The 18134-nt window shown below is 33.2% G+C and overlaps 3 protein-coding genes across 5 annotated transcripts in view; all 3 read right to left on the reverse strand.

Annotated features, from left to right (window-relative positions):
- Positions 1–1262: 1262 nt before the first annotated feature.
- Positions 1263–4532, reverse strand: LOC105125914 (UDP-glycosyltransferase 87A1-like). Its single transcript, XM_011026589.1, has 2 exons — positions 3945–4532; positions 1263–2360 (listed from the first exon to the last, which is right to left on the reverse strand). The coding sequence occupies exons 1-2, from the start codon at positions 4438–4440 to the stop codon at positions 1465–1467; spliced, it is 1392 nt and encodes a 463-aa protein (XP_011024891.1). The 5' UTR covers positions 4441–4532; the 3' UTR covers positions 1263–1464.
- Positions 4533–6102: 1570 nt separating this feature from the next.
- LOC105125916 (UDP-glycosyltransferase 87A1-like) lies at positions 6103–14341 on the reverse strand. The gene is made up of 2 exons (XM_011026590.1): positions 13509–14341; positions 6103–7128 (listed from the first exon to the last, which is right to left on the reverse strand). The coding sequence occupies exons 1-2, from the start codon at positions 14002–14004 to the stop codon at positions 6236–6238; spliced, it is 1389 nt and encodes a 462-aa protein (XP_011024892.1). The 5' UTR covers positions 14005–14341; the 3' UTR covers positions 6103–6235.
- Positions 14342–17005: 2664 nt separating this feature from the next.
- Positions 17006–18134, reverse strand: part of LOC105125917 (zinc finger protein CONSTANS-LIKE 16-like) — a 1849-nt gene continuing 720 nt past the window's right edge. Inside the window, exons 2-3 of one of the 3 annotated variants that reach the window (XM_011026591.1) lie at positions 17677–17826; positions 17006–17557 (exon numbers count right to left, since the gene is read on the reverse strand). In XM_011026591.1, the coding sequence (XP_011024893.1) occupies positions 17531–17557; positions 17677–17826 (177 nt within the window). In that variant the 3' untranslated portion in view covers positions 17006–17530. Of the gene's footprint in view, positions 17558–17676; positions 17827–17933 lie in introns of those variants that run through there. The other 2 variants (XM_011026594.1, XM_011026592.1) reach the window with 2 other exon arrangements.

Genomic DNA, 18134 nt, shown 5'->3' on the forward strand with positions numbered 1-18134 from the left:
ATTCTTTTAATTTATTTTTGTTATTGAATTTATTTTTGTTTTCAATTTAACTCTTCAATAAAAAAAATTTGGTTACCCTCTAACTTATTTTTTATTTTAATTTCCACTCTTATTTTTTTAATTGCTATTTTTTTATTTTAAATCCTTTTATGTAATTAATTTTTTTCTTAATTTTATCCTTCATCATTTAATTTGTCGGGAATTGGGTTTTGTAATTCTTTTATTTATGGTTTTTTTTATTTAATAACCTGGGTCACAAGTATAAAAAGTTAATGCGAGTTAACATCCTTTTTCTTAGTCTTTTTTTTTTTTTTGGTTTCATCGTTTGATATTAGCTTTTTGTAAAAACAATGTTGGATGTATGGTTTTCTTTAAAAAAAAAATTTTTTATTAGGTTATTTCAATCTTATGATCCAAGTCACGAGTTTTGCAGGATAACCTGAGTTAGTTCGTCTCTTAATACTCAAATTACATATCTATTATGCTGACTCAAGTTAACTTAGACTGATTTATTTTTATTCAAGTTTTATCTAATTTCATACTTTCAAGAGGTTTTTTATTCAAGTTATCGTAATCTTTTTTATATATAAAAATCTCATATGATTATTATCATTTTATATGTTTTTATCATTTCTAACTTATTAAACTCAATCAAGGATGCAACCAAGTCACTTGTTTTTCTCTTCTTGTTTTTTTTAATGCACTTAGGGCACCTAGACTAGCATTGCTTTTTCTTTTGTAATTCTAATTTTGGTTTTTATTCTAATTAATTTTTTTAATTTCCTTTTTTTAATATCTTTTTATTTATGTTTTGATCATTATCCCTCTATGATTTTAATATGTCATTAAATAAATGAACTTTATTTTAAAAGATAAAAATATTTATTTTTAAATAATATTTATAATATGTACAGTTTTACATGGTGTATTTTTATTTTATTTAATAGATTTTATATGTATATTTATTATTATTATTATTATTTGATTGAATAAAAATTTAATTTTAATAAACATTTGAGCAAACATAACTGAATAAAGATTTTATGTTGTGAAATCAAATATTTAGCTCTAATCTATCTTTAGATATTTGTAATTTTATTTTTAGTTATCGTTAATAATTTTATTTATTTATTTATATTGATAATTATTAATTTATTTAAGTAGATTCTTGTATAAATTTTTGATTTATACTTCTAATTTTTTTATGTAAAAAATGTCAGAAAAACATGTATATTCATATAAGAGTAACAGTGGAGCACAAGTAAAATAAGTAGTAGAGTCTACTCAAATACTCTGTTATTATGCAAATTTCGTTAAGAAAGCTACAAATTCACATCCATTTTCAAAAATGCATTTCACATTCATTTCCAAAAATGCATGGTCGTAGGTCTTAAATTAGCTAGAAAATTAATGCATTATTCAAGGATGAAGATTGAAGACTACTTTAATTCATAATCAACCAGCTCACTTGGCCTGGCCTTGTGAAATATCCCTTATGAAAGATTCAAGATTAGCGTCAGATGATCCCCCCTTCGCAATAGCTCCACGACAAGTCTCTTGAAGTTCTTTAGCTCTCTTCCGCATTGCTTTCACCTCAATGTTCTCTGCATCCATAAAACTTTTCACGAGCTTTGAAATTTCTTCTCGTGTCACCAAAATTTCACTTCCCACCTCCCCCTTCACTCTCCATCCTATCTGCCAGTCTTCGACAATTAATTTTCTGTTTGTAATTTGATCCCAAAATATAGGAGAAGCAAGCATTGGAACTCCAGCAAAAACAGCTTCAAGAGTGGAATTCCACCCACAATGTGTCCAAAAACCTCCAACAGCAGAATGGCACAACACCCTTAATTGGTCGCACCATGGCACAACTAGCCCCATATTACCATCACCATCTTTGAAAGGAGTTGTTTCCCCTCGGGACACCCACAAGAATCGAACACCGCTATCATGAACCCCGGCAACAATTTCATCCATTCGGGAACTTGATACTGAAAGGAAACTTCCCATTGAAACGAATAGCACGGAGCCTTCAGGTTGGGAATTTAGCCATTCAATGTAGCCCGGCACATCGTGATGACTGCCAATAACTGAAGAGGTGTCTTTGATTTTGAAATAGGGTATGCTAGGGCCAATAGGGTATACAGGAAAAGGAAACTTGGGTTTTAAAGCGCTGACTACTTGGGCTTCAAGATCGTAGAAAGAAGTGAATAGAAGATACTGAGCTTTCGACACCAGTGAAACAGCCTTTAGAGATCGGGGCAAGATTTGTGGACCATTTCCATGAAATATATTTGGAAAATCAACTAAACGCGTTGGAGGAATTCCAGGAATGTAGTCCACTCGTTCTTCACCTCGTTCTGAAAAACACAAGAAGATTTGCAAATGAAGTGAATTTGCAATGATGAATTTAGTGGATATTATAACCTTAGACTTTGTTTCTGCAGAGATATTATTTCCCCACTGTCAGATCAGAATAAGATGACATGCTCAATTACAAGAACCAGAGACGCAGACCACTTAATCCCGTGTATTGCTTATAACTTCGAGCTAAACAATATTTGTATTCCCCTTCGCTATTTCGTTTTTTATGAATCTTGCCATCTACATTAGTGCTTGCAGCCTAAGATCTTGTTTAACATTGCGGTATAATTATATTTTTTAAATAAAATAATATTTTAAAAAACAATTTTTATCACAGTAAATAGCATTCCTGATAAAGTTAGAAGGATGCAAAACAATATTAATGCATGGAAGCTACCTAATGCATCTCAAATAATGAATATTTTATGAAGGCTCTACTGGAAGCGCGTCAAAAGACTTGACAGAGAGCAAAGGCATCTTTGCTGCAATGGACAGAACAAGAGGCGGCGACATCAGTTAAAATCCTCATGCCTAACTCAAAATTATAGCTAGGGACCACTAAGCGATGACTTATCATTTTATGGCAGCCAAATTTCCTGGGAGCCACGTGAAATGACGACCTTAAATTTGGCCCTTCTGCAGTCTAATGACATTTATTTTTTTCGTTTTAACCAAAAAGCAGACATCGGCTGGTGGGCAGTGAAAGACAAAAAGGTACCATGCGAGTGATTCTATCTCGATATTCCCGAAAGCATCGGCAACGTGTTTGTGAAAAAAATTGATTTGGGTCAAATATCGGGACAAACACTGGAATAAATTGCCTTTTGTCAATCGAGATTGTAATATTAAAAAAAAAAAATTAATAACATTATAAAAAATAATTTATTTATATTCAAGCACTAAATAAGTATATATATACATAGTTTTAAGAATCGACTCGATTTAATATTTGGTTTAAAATTTTGAATAAATTATTAAATTTTAAATAAATTATTAAGTTGATTAAATCAAATATTTTTTTAATAAAGTTATTTTAATAAAAAAAAAAAATTTTAATCAGGTTTTAACTACATCTTGCCGGACCAACTAAATCATGGAATCCACCAGGTTACATTAAATTTTTTCTTTTTCAGTTTTTCCTTCAAACCAACCCAACCCAACCCAATTCTAATTTCTAATCAATTAAATTTTAAGTTAACTTACTAGGCTGAACCGAGTTTCAAACTAGACATGGGTATTCCTGAAAGCAACGAAGGCAAAGGCGAAGTGTTTGTGAAAAACAAAAGGACAATATCAAGAATGCCCCCCCAATGAAGCATCAATTTTATCCAAACAAATATTTGCATCAATTTCTTAAACATTTTTCTATTGTGAGTTTTCATTGAATTTTTTTATAAAAAAACAATAAATGTCATATAAAATAACATCAATTTTTTTATAAGAAAAAACTGAGATTGAAAATTTTAAATGTATAAAATTCTTGATTTAATAAGAATGAAAAGATTTTATTGAGAAATTATAAGACTTAATAAAAAGAAAAGCAAAAGAGAAAAGGAGTCAAAAGCTTCTCTCTTACATACCCGATAGCTCGACCGGCAAATGGCCATTTTGCTCGAGTAGCTCGAAATGACAGGACAGTGAAAAAACATAGGCTGACATGGTCCAAAGAGAAGCAACAGGAATACTTCTCCGATTCCCAACATGAACCACCCAGTCCAGGTAAGTATCAGTTATAATAATATCCACCGGCAGCTCACGCCGATCAAGGAGCTGCTCAAAAGGAGCTTCCATTTTTGTGGCAACGGCCTCCAAGAATCCCAGGAAGTCTTTGGCACGGCCTACCTCAGACGGTATGCAGTTGGGGATAGTAGCAAAGTGGATGTTGGCTGGCTTCTTACCATCTGAGTGGATGAGGTCATACCATTCCTCTGTTACAACAAAGGTGAAGAGTATGTCTGGTTTTCTGGAAGACATGAGTTGGCAAAGATTCATCATGGGATTTACGTGGCCTCTTCCGGGATATGGCATCGCCACCACGTGAAGGGTGGTGGGTGGTTCCGTTCTGAGGGTACCCATCTTTGGGCTGTGGTTGGTGCTTGTAATTGCGGAGGTAACTGATGTTGGATTTTATTTTTTCTTTATATAGTGATGGACGGGGAAAGGTACGGGGCTGCTTGTGGAATGATATTTTTAAATATATTTTATTTAAAATTATTTTTTTATTTTTTAAATAATTTTAATATATTAATATTAGAAATAATTTTAAAAAAATATTATTTTTATTAATTTTAAAAAATAAATATAATCATACTCCAGAACTCCTTGCCAAAGATGTTGGAATGGAATTGGAAGCTATAAAATATTTCTTAAATATTTCTTATTTTTTCTCCTAAACGCAAAATCGGTGGTTCTCCTTCTTCACTTGTCAAAATCTGACATTATTTTCAATGGTGGGGCCTTTTTTTTTATTATTTCTTTTCAAACATCATAACTATTTAAAATTTTTAACATTTTATTATTTTCAACACTGCAACTTTAAAATTTTCAAGTAAATACATTATTTTGAATGGGATAATTTTTGTATTTATAAAAAATACTGTGTCATTTTAATAGAACAAGCATAAATACATGCTATTTTTAAAAATATCCTTCAAATTATGCTAGCTTTTCAATTTTTATTTTTATTGAGTGCTATTTTTGATTAAAAAAATCTGTTTAGATATATTTTCCCGAAATTAGGATGCTGTCGGTTGACAACATGGATGGTGAGATCATTTATTCCTTGTTCAAAGAAGAAAATGGACTTTTCCTCTTACAAGTCTCAATAGCCACCTGCCATGGCATCTACGGCGTGATTAATGCAGTGCTTGGTAGTATAGTTATATTTATTTTTAAAATTATTTTTTATTTAAAAATATATGAAAAAAATATTTTTTATTAAAAAATTATTTTTGATATTATTATATCAAAATTATCTAAAAATATTAAAAAATATTAATTTAAAAATAAAAAAATTGAGAAAAACACTTATATAGCGTAAAAACAATTAGAATTACTAGTACGGGCTAAAAGACGTCCAGCCATGTCCTCTCCATTAGGTTTGCTGATGCTTGTATTGATACTGGCACCCTTAAGGCTGGCCGAATGCCAAGTTTTATTTTTATTTTAAAGGTATTTAAAATATAGTAATGATTATTTTTTAAAATGTTTTTTTATTTTAAAATATATAAAAATAATATTTTTTATTTTTAAAAAAATATTTTTGATATTAATATATTAAACGATGTGAAAATATTAAAAATATATTAATTTAAAATAAAAATATATAATTTTTAAAAAAAATTAAAAATATTTTCCAACGCAATACCAATGCTTAAATTTCATGGTGACTGAGATCGGAGCCCCTGGCCCAACAACATAAGGATCTCGAAAACTGTAAAATTTTAGGCCCATCTCCTTCATAATTCTGTAGATATCAGAAGGCCATTTGAGAACAAAACGTTCTTTAATCAGAAAGATTTTTATTGATTGGTGATCATAGGCCTTAATCTGCTCCTTGATTTCAAGGATGATTTCTCAAAAAAAATTACACTGCTCCAGCTTCTCGACACAATCTTAAAGGGAAGAATTGATACTAGTTTAGTCATAACAAATAAAAAATATTCGCGTTCTCACAAACCAGATATTACAACGTACAAGCTTCAGGTAGCCTTATGACTCGGAGAAATCTCAGTGATCTGCTTGTTTTTCTAATGGAAAGATCAAGATTCTATCGTAATCAAGAAACGTCAGATACAAGAGCACTGAGTACAAAAGCTGGGAATCAATGCAAGAACATTGACAATAGCAGAAATATCATGCAGTTATCAGCTTAATTCTTGTGGTGTCGCAAGATGTCATCAATAAAGGCATCAATACTGGTATCAGATGATCCACCTTTCCGAATGGCTCGTCGACAAATCTCACTAATTTCTCTTGCTCTTCTCCTCATTTCTTTCACCTCGTCGCTTTCCGAATCCATAAACCTTTTTACGAGCCCTGCAATTTCATCTCTTTTTATCAACTTGTCCACATCCAATCCACTCTTCACTCTCCAACCAATCTTCCAATCATCAACAATTACCTTACTGTTCGGGGCTTGATCCCAGTATAAAGGGAAGGTAAGCAATGGAATACCAGCAAAAGCAGCTTCTGAGGTAGAACCCCATCCACAATGTGACCAGAACCCCCCAAGAGAAGGATGGCACAATACTCTTAATTGGTCACACCATGGCACTACCAAACCCATGCCACCACAACCCTCTTTGAACAAAGAAGCTTCTGCCCTTGCCACCCACAAGTACCTAACACCACTATCGCGCAAGCCAGCAGCAATCTCATCCAATTGGGCACTTGGAGCTGAATGAGTACTGCCCTGAGAAACATACAAGACAGATCCTCTCGGTTGCATGTCGAGCCATCGGAAATAGTTAGTCGTCTCACCTGGACCTGTAACAATCTCTTCTTGCTCTAGTTTGAAGTAAGGTATGGTAGGACCAATGTGATAGATAGGTAATGAAATGCTTGCTTTTAAAGCATCGATCGCCTGAGATTCAAGCTCGTAGACTGAGCAGAATAGAAGAAACTGTGCCTTGGACACACTTGCAATGGCTTCGAATCCTCGATGCAAGATATCTCGTCCATGCCCATACACACACGTTGGAAGATCCACGACACGCGTTGAAGAAATCCCTGGTATATATTCCACTAGTTCCTCTCCTCTTTCTGTGAAATGCCAAGGGCAGGCAAGAATTACTTAATTAGGCATTAATATACAGTGTGGGTATGCTAATTACCAGCTTGAGTGCTGGATAGATTTATTGGTCAGGACCCAAAGCCCTCGAAGTGTGCGTGGAATTAATTAATTAAGATGAATTAATTAAAGAATTAAATGAAGATTAAGCAATAACATTGGTCACGGAAACACGTGAGTAAATAATTAAACAAAATTTGAATAACGCAAGGTACTGGCTAAATAAAATTTTAAAAATAGCAAAATTAAAGGAATGACGGAAACACGTGAGTAAAATAAGGGATTTTGCCTGGTATGGTTTTGAAATATCTGTTCTCGAAGGTATAAAGTCTAGGCAAAGATCAGCGATGACATATAAATATTAAAAATTAAAAAAGAAAAACTTATAGCTGCCATAACGGGTGTTTCCACTCTTCAGATGTATTAGCAAGAGGTTGATAGTTAAGGATTTTAGAAGAAGTCTATTAGAAATAGATAGTAAATAAAAAACTAAATAGGGTTAGAAGGTTAATTTAACTGAATTATAAGTTGATAAGAGTCATAAGTTGATAAGAGTCATGTGAATATTGAAAAGGACCATCAAGTTAAAGGAGTGGTAAGTGGAGGTTGTGGGTTGTAGGAAGGGAAATGTTTAGTCTAATAAGGGTCTAGATAATAAAAGGTTAACTTAGATGATGGAAGTAAAAGGTTTAGATTTAGATTTGGCTAATTCAGCCTGAAGAGACTTAAGTTGTTTTTTGAGAGATTGAATCTTGTGTTCCTTCTGAGGGTCTGCATGTTTGCCATTAGAAGCTTGAATGAGTAAATACTCATGGATAGTAGAGATTTTTTATTTAATTTCATCACACAGTTATTCAAAATATAGAATTCGAGATTCAACAAAGACTATCATTTTTTTCATATTAGTCTAAACCATGTCAACCTTAGATTCAATTCTATAAAGAACAAAATTTTGAGCGATGGCATTTTGACTTTGCCAATTGAGAACTACTTATGCTTAAGTGACTTGTTTAAAGCGGCCATTAGCATCTACGCCTTAAGGGTTGTGAACTTGTAGAAAAGTACAAACCTTATTTTTAACCTGTTCTTGTAAGCAGAAAATTTATCATCATAAGGTCTTGTAGGTTAATACATGGAGACTTGGTCTGGACATGTCCAAGAGAGTATACTTGACAAGATAGTCAAATTTTTCAAAGGGTTATCCCAAAGTGTCCATCGTTCTATCTCATTGATTCTATCTGGCTTGCAGCTTCTTACCAAAAGATTTTGTTTTTTTGTTTATAAGAGTCAGCGTCTATGTCTAGATTACAATAGCTATCACAATTACAAGTGTCCCAAAAAAAGGGTTGTTTTGAGAAAAAAAATAGACGGGTTGTTCATAGAGAAAGACTCTACGGGTACTAGTCAGCGTTTATGTCTAGATTACAATAGCTATCACAATTACAAGTGTCCCAAAAAAAGGATTGTTTTGAGAAAAAAAATAGACGGGTTGTCCATAGAGAAAGACTCTACGGGTACTAGGAGAAGATCTTGAGCAAGTTGCACCATTGAGATGGAGGAGGAAAAGATTCCTAATGGAGAAGTGGAAGATTCTCCCTTCTTAAAGATGATTTCAACAGCACCGTCAACTTTTTTGGTGAACTCAGGTCTGTGGATTGTATAGGGATGAAGATTTGATGCAGCTTTTCACAATTGGTAATCAAAGAAGAGGGGAGTAACTTTTGTAAGTTCTCTTTTGGGATTTTTCGCGAGACATGAGTACAGGTGGCTCTTTAATTGGTATCAGCAGTAATAAGTAAAACATCATTGGTAACAGGGAGTACTAAATTAAAGGCATGATTTTAGACCTGATAGGCCATTTGATAATAAAGAGTAGCTTGATAAGTGTCTAAAACTTAATCAGCACCAGTGATTCGTAGTTGGACTTTTAAAAAGTGATGAAGTTGAGGATCATTCAAAATCATATTGAAGTTGGGATAGAAAGTAACAACTACATACCATAATTGAGAGTGGTTTCAAGAGATCAAATGCATGTATATTGATACTCTAGATATTGGGTATCTAGAAGAGTTAATCTTGCTGCAACATGTAAACCTTTACAACCATGATAAGGCAAGGCTCGTCAAATAGCACTAAAATGAATGTGTATATCCTTGAGAAATCTATTGGCCTGGAAATTTAGAAGAAATTTCAAAAGTAACAAATTGTTCTTGAGAAGTGGCAGAAAGTTTATGTTAGTCAAAAAAGAAAGCTTGAACATATTCTTTTGCCACACGAGAAGGTTGTTTGATGAGAGTTTTAATACTATAAATAATAGAAGGAGACTTTTAGAAAAAAGTATGATAAGGATTGAAAAGAGGAAGATCTATCATATTCAAGGATTCTGTAAACGCAAAGGTCACCTTGCAAAAACATGTCCATAAAAAAAGGTCCAATCATTGAAATTAATTGATTTTCTGGCCTAAAATACAAAGTTCAATCTTGATGATGATGAAGTTAAATCCTTATTCTCACTAACGGATGCGATCACTCTTGATACCATAGCTGCTATGGCAGATGAAAGTTTTGATGATGAGATTTATAAACTTTACCAAGCTCAACCTACTATTTCCCCTTCACATCCAATACCTTTAGCCCCTATTACCATTCTTACATCCACATATGCTAAGCCCATCAAAGTCATAGCCTTATTTGACATAGGAGCCCACAAAACCATTCTTAACCCTAAAGTTCTTCTACCTCATTGTTGTGTCCCTCATAAAAAATACTTTTGAGCTGTTGATAATCAAGTTTTTTACACCCAATTCAAAACTAAAAAGCCTATTACCATACAAATCCTGCCCCAATGTTCAGTCAAAACTTATGTCCTTGGTTCTTCTTTACCTCGAAAAGATTTAATCATTGGGTTTGATGTTTACTTCAAATCTAAGTTCAGAATCCTTTCTTGTGGTATTCAGTATAAAACTCATTTTCTTCCATATACAAATATCCCTTCACTATATGAAATCCAACCCTCTCTCACAGAAAACATTACCTTCATCAAAGCCTAAATAATCCAACACTCATGGTCAAACTCTCATCAAGAATTTCTTGCTAAATGTTCACATCCATTATAGCAAAATCCATAGTTTTTTATTGAGCTTCATTTTAAGCTTAATGAAGACATCAATTCCACAAATGAAGACATCAATTCCACGAAAGTCAGTCATTCAAGAATGAATCTTGAGCATAAGATGCTAGCTCAAAAGGAATATGCCTAGTTACAGGCGTAAGGTTTAATTGAACCTATAAACTCATAATAGTCTTATAAAGCCTTTTATGTTAATAAAAGGTTTGAATAAAAACAAGGCAAGCTCAAGCTAGTAATTAATTATCAACCCTTGAATCATTTTCTACAAGATGATAAGTTTCCCTTGCCAAATACAATGACATTATTCTCATACCTTCACAATGCCAAAGTTTTCTCCAAGTTTAATCTCAAGGCTGGATTTTGGCAACTTGGCATTCACCCTGCAAATCGATATAAAACAGGCTTCTGCATACCATACCATCATTATCAATGGCAAGTCCTACCTTTTAGTCTCAAACTAGCACCCTTATTATTTCAAAAGGCCATGATTAAAGTATTTGAACCCATGCTTCAATCAGTTTTAATCTACATTGATGATGTGTAACTTTTCTCCAAAGATGAGGAATAACATGCTACTTTGTTAAAATAATTTGCAAAGATTGTTCACCACCATGGTATTATGCTTTCTGAAAGTAAGATGCTCATCTATCAAAAAGAAATCGAATTTTTTGGCATGCTCTTTGTAGATGGTGCTTATACACGTGGCACCCATATAGCTAAAGAACTCCAAAAGTTTCCAAATAACCCCTTTATAAAAAAACAAATTCAATAATTTTTTGGCATTGTCCAATATCTTAGAAATTTTATCCCTAAAGTTACACAGATAACAAGGCCACTTAAACTCATGCTCAAGAAGGATGCTGACCCTTGGATAGAAAAGTAGACACAAGCTGTCAAACAATTAAAGACAGCCATACAAAATTTCCCTGCTTTAGTAATTTCATCAACAAGACAACGCATACTCCAAACTGATGCCAATGACAAGTATTGGAGTGTTGTACTCCTCGAAGATAAAGATAGTTACTAACACATATATGACTACAAAAGTGGGTCATTCAAGGATTGAGAAACCCACTACCACTCCAATTTCAAGGAAATCTTAACTATAAAGTATGGCATCTAAAAATTTAAGTTTCACCTAGCAGTTTATCACTTTACAGTGATCATGTACTATTCTTATTTTCTAAAAATGCTACAGTTCAAGCATAAGATGCTTCCTCATCCACAGCTTCTGAGATTAATAGAGTGGTTTTCCATACACCTTCACCATCGAGTATATAAAAGGAACCAAGAACTTGATCTCAGATATGCTAACTAGACCACCCAAATCACAAACATTACTCCTTCTCCTGATTCTTATGACCTCTTATTCCAATCCACCACTACCTAAACAAGACTTCTCTACAAATGATTTACCTTCTCTTGCTCAAGAAATGATTCTTAACCACACTCTTGACCTGCAAGCTAGAGACAAATTGTTTAGCCTCCAAAACTACCTTCTTCTCAACTATGATATGTCTTCTCTTTGTTTCCAAAGCTTAGGCATCCATCTCAAATATCTTTTCATTCACCTCTTCATCTTCTAACCTTCTGGACTGTTCCCTAAAGAACTTTACTTTTTCTTATGGTATTTCTGTCACCTGTACCATATTGCTATCGAGTTTCCTATTGATTTCTTTTTTTCAGATTTCTCCAGACTTATTGGCCGGTAGACTCTTAGTACTATACTCTTAAGTTTCTCACTTGGTTTCACAACCCCACACAATGGATCTCTCTTCTCCAACAGGAAAAATCCAAATGGCCCTATCCACAAACTTGTTGGATTAAAGTATATCGCAGTACACTTCATAATAAGTCTATTAAGCAAGCTTTTGCCCATTTATTCTCTATTTTCATATTCCACATGCCTTTCAAAGCTTCAACGGATAATTTGGTTATGAGTTTTTCACAGGCTGCAGTATACAACACTTATCCATACTCCCTGTATAAAAACCTCCTAGATAACCTTCTAAACATCAAGACCTTGCAAAAAATAGTATGCCTTAAGAACAATATTATTCCTAATGAAATATAACCTAAAGGAACAGATCCTGATGAAGAAATTAACTATTATCTATATGACTCTCAATATTCTACTCATCTCCATGACTTGCAGAGGTAGTACAAAAACAAAAAAAAAAAAACTCAATCAGATAATTTTAGGCATACCACAGCTTCTGGAACCACATGAGATGGAAATGCTTGCGACAATGACTATATATTGGCCCTACAAGTCCAAACTATACAAGATCAGAATAACCTATCAAATCAAAATCTTTCTCCAGATCATAAACCTATTATCGGTTGATATTAGTATTGTACTAGCTTGTCATTTGTATCTTATCGTTTGTACCATAAAAGTACATTATTAAATGTGTTTAAGTGCTTTCAATGTAATGAGTGATGTAAACAAAGGCCTAAAAAATAGTATAAATAAAGATTTTGTATAATGTTGTAAGATAAAACTTTAGAAGAATAGACCTCGAAGGAGAAGTCTCTTCAATAAAAAAAACTTATTTTTTTAATTCTTTGTTCTTCAAGCTCTCTTTCCTCTTTATATTCAAAAACTAGTGATGGTAATATTTTAAAATATTTTATTTAAAAATATATTAAAATAATATTTTTTTAAATTTTTTAAATTTATTTTTAATATTACCATACTAAAAATATATATATAAAAAAACATTTGTTACCTTCTCGAGGCTTCTCAGCCTAACAGTTATTCCATTTTCATGAATTTCAAATATTAAACTTTGAATTTTTTTAAAATATTTTTTAAATAAAAAAAATTTAAATATCCTTAAAATATTTTTAAAAGATAAAAATATTAAGTACAAAGACAGCGTCTTTCCTTCTAAAGCAGTACTGTTTAGATATCTTTTCCTGCTAAGTCACATGGCTGTTAGAAATGTAATAAGAGATTGACCAAAGCATTATCAAACCATTATTAAATTGGAGATTTGCCGCTAGATCTTAAATAAAGTAGCGCGTGCATTATTACCCACTTTTTTCTGAGAGGGCCACGACTCACGGAATTTTGAATGATAAAAAGGTGGAATTCCTGGCATATTAGCTCACTGTATTGGAGCAATTTTGAATGATTGACGTCAATTATGGAGTGGAGGTGTACTGCTCAAACACTTAATTGGGGAAGGGGGGATTGAATACCAAAACCAGACATACCTTTCAACTCAATTGGGAAATGTCCATTTTGGACAAGGAGATCAAAATGCTGAAACACGGAATATACCGGCACCGACATCGTCCACAGCGAGGCCACCGGAATATTGTTGCGATTTGCCATCTCAAAAGCCCACATCAAATACGTGTCCGCTACGATGGTGCTCACTGGTGGCTTAAGCTGACCAAGGAGCCTCTCAACCGGAGCTTCCATCTTGGTCAAAACTTCTTGGAAGAAGGCAGGAAATTTCCCAGCTCGAGCTCTCTCAGAGGTGAGCACGTTCGGAATGCTGCCAAAACGTATGTTGTCAGGTTTTGTCTCCGAGCCTATCAAGCCCAGCCACTCTTCAGTGACAACAAATGTTACAAGAATATCAGGTCTTTTTGAAGCTAGTGACCTGCAAAGGTTCATCATGGGATTTATATGGCCACGACCCGGATATGATAAGGCCATAACATGGCAGATGTTGGTTGGCTCAAGGTTTCCTAGATGATCCATCTCAAGCAAGCAAGAAGTAGATTGTATGAAGCCTTGAAGCTAAGCAAGAAAGGGGCTATAAAAATGAAAAATATTTCCTCTTTCCAAGACGATATTGAGGAGAAATTGCCCCTTGTAAAGGTTCTCAGGAGAGAGCTCCTCCCCTGACTAGATAAAAATTAATTCAATCACAAAGGGGCACTGATGACTAAACTGAAGACGAGGAATGTAAAAGAGGCTGATGGGACAATTTGCGGGCACCCACGACCCCATGAACCATGACTGTAATATTTTATGATTAATTAATTATATTACACGAGCACAATTTCTTAGCTGAATAGGAAAGGTTTTATTTTTTATATTGAATCGAAATCAACAGAGCCACATAACCTATTTATGTAATAATTATATTACTTTCTCATAAAAATTCTTCATTCGCCTCGGAATACTATAACATTTGCTCAATAAATAATCTGCCATTTGAAAAGTAATTTGACGTAAGGGTCAAAGCTTGACCGTTAGTGTTAACGTTCAAACTTGATGTTAGGCCTTAGTTTATTTAACAAGTATTAATTTAGAATACAGTAGATTAAATTGATAATTTGGGTCATTTTTTTTTTTTTTCTAAATCCCAATAACTTGGGAATAGAATATGCCATTAAATCACAATTAATCAGAAAAGAATAGATTTCTCATTCGTGATTTTGTTGATAATAACATTTTATTAGATGCTAAATTTCCTATTGTTTTCTAGTTTAATATTAAATATTTGATAAAGAAAAATATTCGTAACTAATTCTTGCTTTTTATTTTTTACTTTTTACATATATAATTCTATTTTATAGGAGACGATCTTATAAATTTATGCACATATTTGATACACATGTGATATGATTTAATAGAATTAAATAGAAGGGTGAAAATCTTATTAAAACACATGGTAAATGATGGAATTTGGTGACATAAATCTTAAGAAAATTAGTTTTTATGGGTAAAATTCATTAAAAACAATGAGTAGAAAATCAAAACATTAACTAAAAAAAAAATTAACCTGATATTACGATATAGTAATTAAATCATAGTTTTTAAACTTAATTCAATTATCATATTAGTAATTGAATCACTATGTAATAAATTGACCAATTTATATACAAACCAAATTTAAATTCAATCAATTAACTCTTTCATGATCTCATTGTTAGTTGCTGCTGCAGCAGCAGGAGCAATAGCAAACATAGTATTCAATACTTCTATAAACTTTCAATTCCAACCTTTAAAATGCCAACCATCATCTTCGGTCAATCACTAGACCGAAACATTTTAATACTGTGAACATATGTATATTACAAGGATACAAACATCAGAAAAACCCACCAATAACAAATAAATAAAGGATTAAGTCATGATCTTTTTCTTCTGAAAGTAAACATTGAAGATCTAGTGAAACTAAAAAATATATATAGCAAAAATATAAAAAATTGCCTTCTGCAAAAAAAAAATATTTTTTTATAAATTCACACTCCAAATTCTACATCCATAAACCAACCATTTAAAAGAACAAAAGGCATCATTCTGTGCAGAAAAAAGCACATACCATGAAGTAATAATGCCAATGTTTTCAAAGCCAGAACGAGAACATTCTCAGACACAATAAGCAGGTTAGAACAAATAAAACAAACCAACTCTAGCTCACCATTTCTAACATCAATGGCAACATTCCCAAATCCTTCAACACTAGTATGCAATCCGACCAACTCATCAAGCAACCCAACCATTTCATCCAAATCATCATCTGGGTTTAAGAAAGAATCGATGCCAGATTAACTAATCAAGAATTGTAAGTTCAAAAAAGAGACAGAGAATAAAGAAGAGAAAGAGTGAAAGAAAGAGAATTGTGAAAAGAAACAAGCAACATCAATTTTATCTAGCCTTATTTACAGATTTCAATTGGTATGGCTTGCCTTGACGTCTTTTGTTGCTTTGCTTTTCTTCACGAATCGCAACTGAAATGGCTTTGAAGGTTTATAAGATTAGGTAATTTAGGTTTTCTCATTTCTATTTTTTTATTGTCAGACCAGGACATTCCGTCTAATAGAAGATTATAAATGTTGGTTTGGATATTTTTATTCATTGTGATCTACATTCCAACTTTGATGATCGTTGAAACAAAGTGACAACAATTCTAAAGAAATTTTCCAAGATGCAATTGTTGGAAAAATTGAGAAATTTTATGAATTTCTCGAGAATTACTGAATAAAGCAAAAACAATGTAGTTTTATATATACTTATATAAAAATTAGGTGTCAACTGGGTTTATCCAAGTTGTCCGGTTTCGATTCCCAACTAATTTTTAATTAAAACTGTTCAATTTCAGGTTTAAATTCACTTGCCAGACCGAACTGGATTTTAAAACAATAACTTTAAGTGGTGAGCCGAGTGTTTCCCTCCCTAATTGTGTAAAGGATCCCGAAGTTTTGTTGATGAGAGCCCTACTGTGGACTCTGTTATAATCCACCATTCTCATTTAGGGCCCAGGTATAGGTTCAAGCCAGCCAGTGACAATGGCTACTGTCACTGCCATAGCCATTTCTCTTGGCATCGTAGGCCCACCTTATATTGAAAGAGACAATTGAAGGGAAAGCACCAAAAGACGATTAAAAAAGTAATAAGAAAATCTCCTGGCAAATTATCAGGACTTTAGAGAAACCAACAGCTAATTTCTTCCCCTTTTTAATGGGAAGAATTAGGTTAATGAGAAAATTACAGCATCTCTGAATTATTCACAAGTGCGTGCTTATTTTTTGGTCTAAACAATCAAGTATTTTCGATGGGCGAATCATAATGATACGTTAACTCAAACTGCTGGGCAAATACTGGAAAACAATCACTGGGCGTAACTATATCTCTGTCTTAATCTCGATTAAAATTCAAATTTTTATTTTTTCGCATTATAACATTCTCTGCGAGAGGAAATAGAGGTAGAATTACACTGCAAGGTCGATCTTATCATCATTCCATGTGCTAATGTTCAAACAATTAGTATAGCCAGCAAGATGAGGCCAGCCCTGTCTTTTTTACGTGGGGCAGTTACATTCCATTCCTATTGAAGATTTCCTGAGCTGAAACTCCTTCTAGCACTCCAGAAAACAACTCCTGACATACAGGTCCCATAATAGTTGGAAGACCCAGAGCATTAAAATGAGAATTACAAATGAAAACGAACACGGAGAAGGACCACTACAATTTGCGCTGCCCAGCCTGCTGATTCGCTATCAATTTACTGTTTGATTGCTGGATCTGATAAAAGTCCATCACTAAAAGCCAGATAGGGACCAAACCATGGTATGAACACCAGGTCAATCACGCATGATGGGATATACAAAAGAAAGTGCCCGGAAAGTCTTTAGAAAGATTACTTCAGAGATATTTTTGAACTACGGGAGTTACAGATATTTTCATTTGAGACAAGCAGAGAGCATGAGCAACATAGGGCCCAAGAATTAAGATGTTTCTTCAGATATCCCAAACCCGTTTCGAGTTTATCTTATCATGTAACTCTCTTCACAAATCGACCCTGCAAGCAAAAATAGAATATGTACAGAAAAATAATGGGTCTCTCTAAACATTCTTGAAGATATCCTTTTCAATTTTATTATTTTTTTATTTTTTAAAGAAAAGAAGAAGGGTGCAAACCTTGAGTCTAGGCCTTTTATCTGCATTGAGCTTGCGAACTTGATATCTTATCTTCTTAGAGAACAATCTGGTCTGGCGCTTCTCTTTGTATCTAAGGACACTTGCTTCCCTTCTTGTCCTATCTTCTTCCATCACTGGCACCTCTCCCATCTGATCAGTATTTAAACTAATTCTTCAACATTAATTTCACAGCTAAATTAAACACAGTTCAAATTTTAAGAATCCTAATACGTTTATATAGTACTGGCTTGGGCACAAAAAAGGAAAAAAGAAGAAACTTAAATGCTCACAACAGAAAATAAAAGTTCCACTAAAAAAATGCATCAGTCTACCCTTTCTCTTCCCTTAAACTAGCAGCCATTCACAAACAACAGTTTCTAAGCTTGAAATCATAGCGACTGAATATGCAGGTAATGAGAGATTTTCCATTTTCAAGATACAATTCAAAAGGAAGAGCG

The sequence above is a fragment of the Populus euphratica genome, unplaced genomic scaffold (assembly GCF_000495115.2).
Source record: "Populus euphratica unplaced genomic scaffold, PopEup_1.0 scaffold44.1, whole genome shotgun sequence".
Taxonomy (NCBI): Eukaryota; Viridiplantae; Streptophyta; class Magnoliopsida; order Malpighiales; family Salicaceae; genus Populus; species Populus euphratica.

What these genes read in the sequence shown, in the direction of transcription:
- LOC105125914 (XM_011026589.1), bottom strand. Translation starts at nt 4,440, where the DNA reads ATGGGTACCCTCAGAACGGAACCACCCACCACCCTTCACGTGGTGGCG. An exon ending in TTTGCCGGTCGAGCTATCGG is followed by an intron (nt 2,361 to 3,944) that starts GTATGTAAGAGA and finishes TGTGTTTTTCAG; the next exon opens with AACGAGGTGAAGAACGAGTG.
- LOC105125916 (XM_011026590.1), bottom strand. Translation starts at nt 14,004, where the DNA reads ATGGATCATCTAGGAAACCTTGAGCCAACCAACATCTGCCATGTTATG. An exon ending in TTTCCCAATTGAGTTGAAAG is followed by an intron (nt 7,129 to 13,508) that starts GTATGTCTGGTT and finishes GGCATTTCACAG; the next exon opens with AAAGAGGAGAGGAACTAGTG.